We start from the raw sequence: 3,598 nt of genomic DNA on the forward strand, positions 1-3,598 counted from the left end.
GTACCTTTGGTCTACGCCAGGACCCATCCTCGCGAATCATCGCCATTTCTTTCTCGAGGGTGGTCGAATTCGAACGAGGAGAACCCTCGGTGAACGACCACCCTTCTGCCACGAAACCAATCGACCGCGAACTACCCTCTCGTTCGTCGAGTCTTATTGGCGAGTCTTAACCCACGATTCGGCCACCATTTCCGGCCAACGATGAAAGAGCGCATGGCGGTCAATTAATTGGTGCAGACGGTATTTTCGAAACGTTTGGAAAACATTGAAGTAGAAAAACGATCGCGTTACGCCATATTTGTGCTCAACCGGCTGTTAATCGTTCAACGATTAACTATAGAAGCTTGTTAGTGGAATTGTTACCTGCTAAGCTACACCGTGTTTTACGAATATTCGAATGACTCATTCGAATAGCTAATGGCATCGAGGCTATTTTGACGCATAAGTTCTATCTTCTAAATATTAAAATTTTGATATTCATATTAGCGATCGCTGTTTGACAAGGACAGGCGATCGTTGGTTGGAGAACGTGTTCTCGGAGGGTTTAATACGCAACATTGTCTCTTTGGAAGACTCGACGTTCGTAATTTGTTAATCGGCGCGCTATCTTGTTAATTACCCGATAACAGAGCGATACGGTATACCCGCAGAATGAGATTCCGTTATCGCGCGAGCTCGTTTCGGTTTATCGCCAACGGTTAAATGGTAATTTGCTATTTATTTTCCGAGGGAGAAAAGTCGAGTAACGCGAGTTATCGCGGTCGCCGGCTATTTTGCATATCGACCAGCTAGAAACTCGGACTGGCGGAGTCGCGCCAAACGCGCTTCCGCGCCATTTCAAAATCCAGTCGCCGACGATTTTCCATTTGACGGATATCCGTCTCGTTCGAGAGAGATCGCCGGTCCCAAGGGTGCGGATGAACAGCGGCGTAACGTCATCGAAATCTCCGACTACCGAACGCTGGTCGGGACGAAGACGCGCGATCGCTGCAATCCGTCGTTCCGACCAAAGAAAGCCACCTCGTTTCGTGTAACGTTTAATTGGAGCGGTCGGAAACGAGTATTAATTTACCTTCGATACGTGTCGGCAATAACGACATTGATACACTTTTTGCCGATGGCCACGGGGAGGGGCAGGCAACTAATTTCAACTTAATCGTCGTCTTATCGCAATTTACCGAGTATAAGTGAGCCTTAATTGACTCGAGTGCTGTACAAGGACTGGTTGTTCCCGGCCAAGCAGTAAGCACAAAAGGCGCTCGCCTGCAAAAAGTTCGCTTCAACGAGCATTTCTCGGTCGTGGAATGTCGAATGGCTCGCGGTTCCTAGAACGTTCGTCTCCTCGATCGTCCCGATCTCTTTCCGATCGTCGCGTCGCGAGGGAAAATGGTCATGGCCAGCACCGATCCGGCTACGAAACCCTGGAATTCTGACACTCTACACGTCTACGCGATTTCAATGGAATTGTCTGCGAGCGTGGAGACGACACGAGCTTACGGAATCCGCCGGTTCTTTGCAACGAGCCACGTTATCGCCAAACGTGTTTACGCGATTCCGTTCCGTACGCGAATAAACTTTCGCTCGACCGTGGAGTACCAACCGGTGATAAAGCTATCTTTTTTGTATAAACAGTATAGAAAGAAGAAATTGATATCGTTGCATGGCGAAACTCACTTTGCGTCTTTTCCATATCGTCGGTAAGTTCCGTTTCCCCGACGTCCACCAAACTCCGGATGCTGAATACGCTCTTGGCGACCCGGGTTTTCTGAAGCTCGGATACACCCTCGGGTATTCTTCTCGGGGTCGTGCTGAGATCCATCGTTGTTCTCGATACGGACGATTCACTTGTCGAACGTTAATCGAGGGAAAAAAGGAGGCACGTTTACACGTCCTCTCACAGTACACACGAATATCGTATCGTCCTTTCGTCGATTCGCATGGTATACAGCAAGCAACTGCTATCTCGTACGATTCGTGCCGTATAATCGATGATTCGATCTGTTATCGTTCGTGAATTCAATACGAACGTCGCGGAAATTTAACGATTCGTTTCCCCTAATCGAAGACTCGTCGATCGAAACGTACGATACGTTTCGCTTGCGAATACGGCCACAATTTTTGTTCGCGATACTCGATCTCGTTGTCGAGCGATACGGATCGGACCGCTTGCTCTTCTTATCTTTTTCAATGAAATACCAAATCCTTATCCGATGGATCGGCAACAAGCCGGTAATTTGATGTTTATCCCTCGATTGCGCGACCACCTGACGCGATGCGATTCAGCGTCTCTTTTCAAGGTATCTATCAATTCCATCCAGCTGGGTTTCGCGACTTTTCCAACGTGTAGGTCTCCATCTTAATTTCCGCGAACCTGGTGCACTCGATTCCAAAGACGATAGGATGGTTGGCGGCGATTAGATCGATTCGATGCGCTCTAACAGTACGAATAACCTTGCCATGGAGAACAGAATATCGGAGATGCTCGCTCGTAATCGATTCGATCGTTAAGTATCGCGCGTATCATTGCAAACTAAAACGATCGGCGTTCTCGAATACGATACGGCTATGTTGTCTTCTGCACTATGTTTGTATACCAACGTTCACGACGTTCGCTTTACCTGGAATTGTCAACGGTAGCCGAGTCTATCGAGCTGTTGCCGATGCCTCGACCTTTTTCTCGATCGTGTTTATCGTTCGCTCGCAGTCTTCGTCGGCGGCGAGTTTACCGCAACCACTCTGCTTCCATAAACTGATCGAATTAACAGCTCGATCATTGATCGTTCCTTGTCTTTTACGCTCGATCACTACACACCGTCCCCTGCCCGCCGATTCGATCCCTCTACGGTTTCTCGAGTCGGCCTCGATCTCGCGATTAAACTCGCCGAGAAAGCGTACGCACGAGCGTCGACGAACGATCCAACGAAACGTCACTTGTTCGCGTTCGAACGTTCGATTTCAGGATAGAAGTCGCGTGCTACCGCGATAAGTTACGATCGACGATCACCAGTTCCACGAATCTCTTGTCTCAAGGACGATCGATGGTCGTTCGTCCGGTCGTTGAAGGAATCAAAGTTGACAGGTGACAGTTAATGGAGGGGAACAGGTGAGAATGTCGGGCGCTCGGTTCTACGCAGCCACGCGACGAGCGAACACGAGAAAGCAGAACCGGCCAGCACCGAGCACACGCGTATCGCGAACTCCTGTTCGGCAATGTTCGCGTTCGAGTTCCCTCCACCTCGAGGAGGTCGATCGTGTCCCAAGGTGGTACCACCTGGTAGAGGGGAAGGTGGAACACCGAGACCGCCCTTCTCGAACAAAATGGAGTTTTCTCGAGCTTTCAGCTCCGCCTACCGTGATCCACCCACGTCGTTTACCACCTCGAACGACCTACGAGTCGCACCAGAGATCGTCTTTCTCTTGTCTTGGGTTCTCGTCGAATCCCTCTTCGAGCCCTGCGCGCAACACGACCGATCCAGATCGAGAGGCTGTTACTAAAAATCCTCAGAAGTCCTTCCGACGTTCACCGTCAGTTTCGGTGGTTAACGGAGGCGAAAGGAGCGGATTCTCCAGGAAGGGAAGAAACGCCGACAATTGCACA

The 3,598-nt window shown here is 49.8% G+C and overlaps 1 protein-coding gene across 2 annotated transcripts in view; it reads right to left on the reverse strand.

The window, feature by feature from the left end:
• Window positions 1-3,210, reverse strand: part of LOC139988166 (homeobox protein aristaless) — a 62,693-nt gene extending 59,483 nt beyond the window's left edge. The window contains exon 1 of one of the 2 annotated variants that reach the window (XM_072005255.1): window positions 1,675-3,210. In XM_072005255.1, the coding sequence (XP_071861356.1) occupies window positions 1,675-1,819 (145 nt within the window). In that variant the 5' untranslated portion in view covers window positions 1,820-3,210. The remainder of the gene's footprint in view (window positions 1-1,674) is intronic. The other variant, XM_072005253.1, reaches the window with a different exon arrangement.
• Window positions 3,211-3,598: the final 388 nt, after the last annotated feature.

The sequence above is a fragment of the Bombus fervidus genome, chromosome 6, assembly GCF_041682495.2.
Source record: "Bombus fervidus isolate BK054 chromosome 6, iyBomFerv1, whole genome shotgun sequence".
Lineage (NCBI taxonomy): Eukaryota > Metazoa > Arthropoda > Insecta > Hymenoptera > Apidae > Bombus > Bombus fervidus.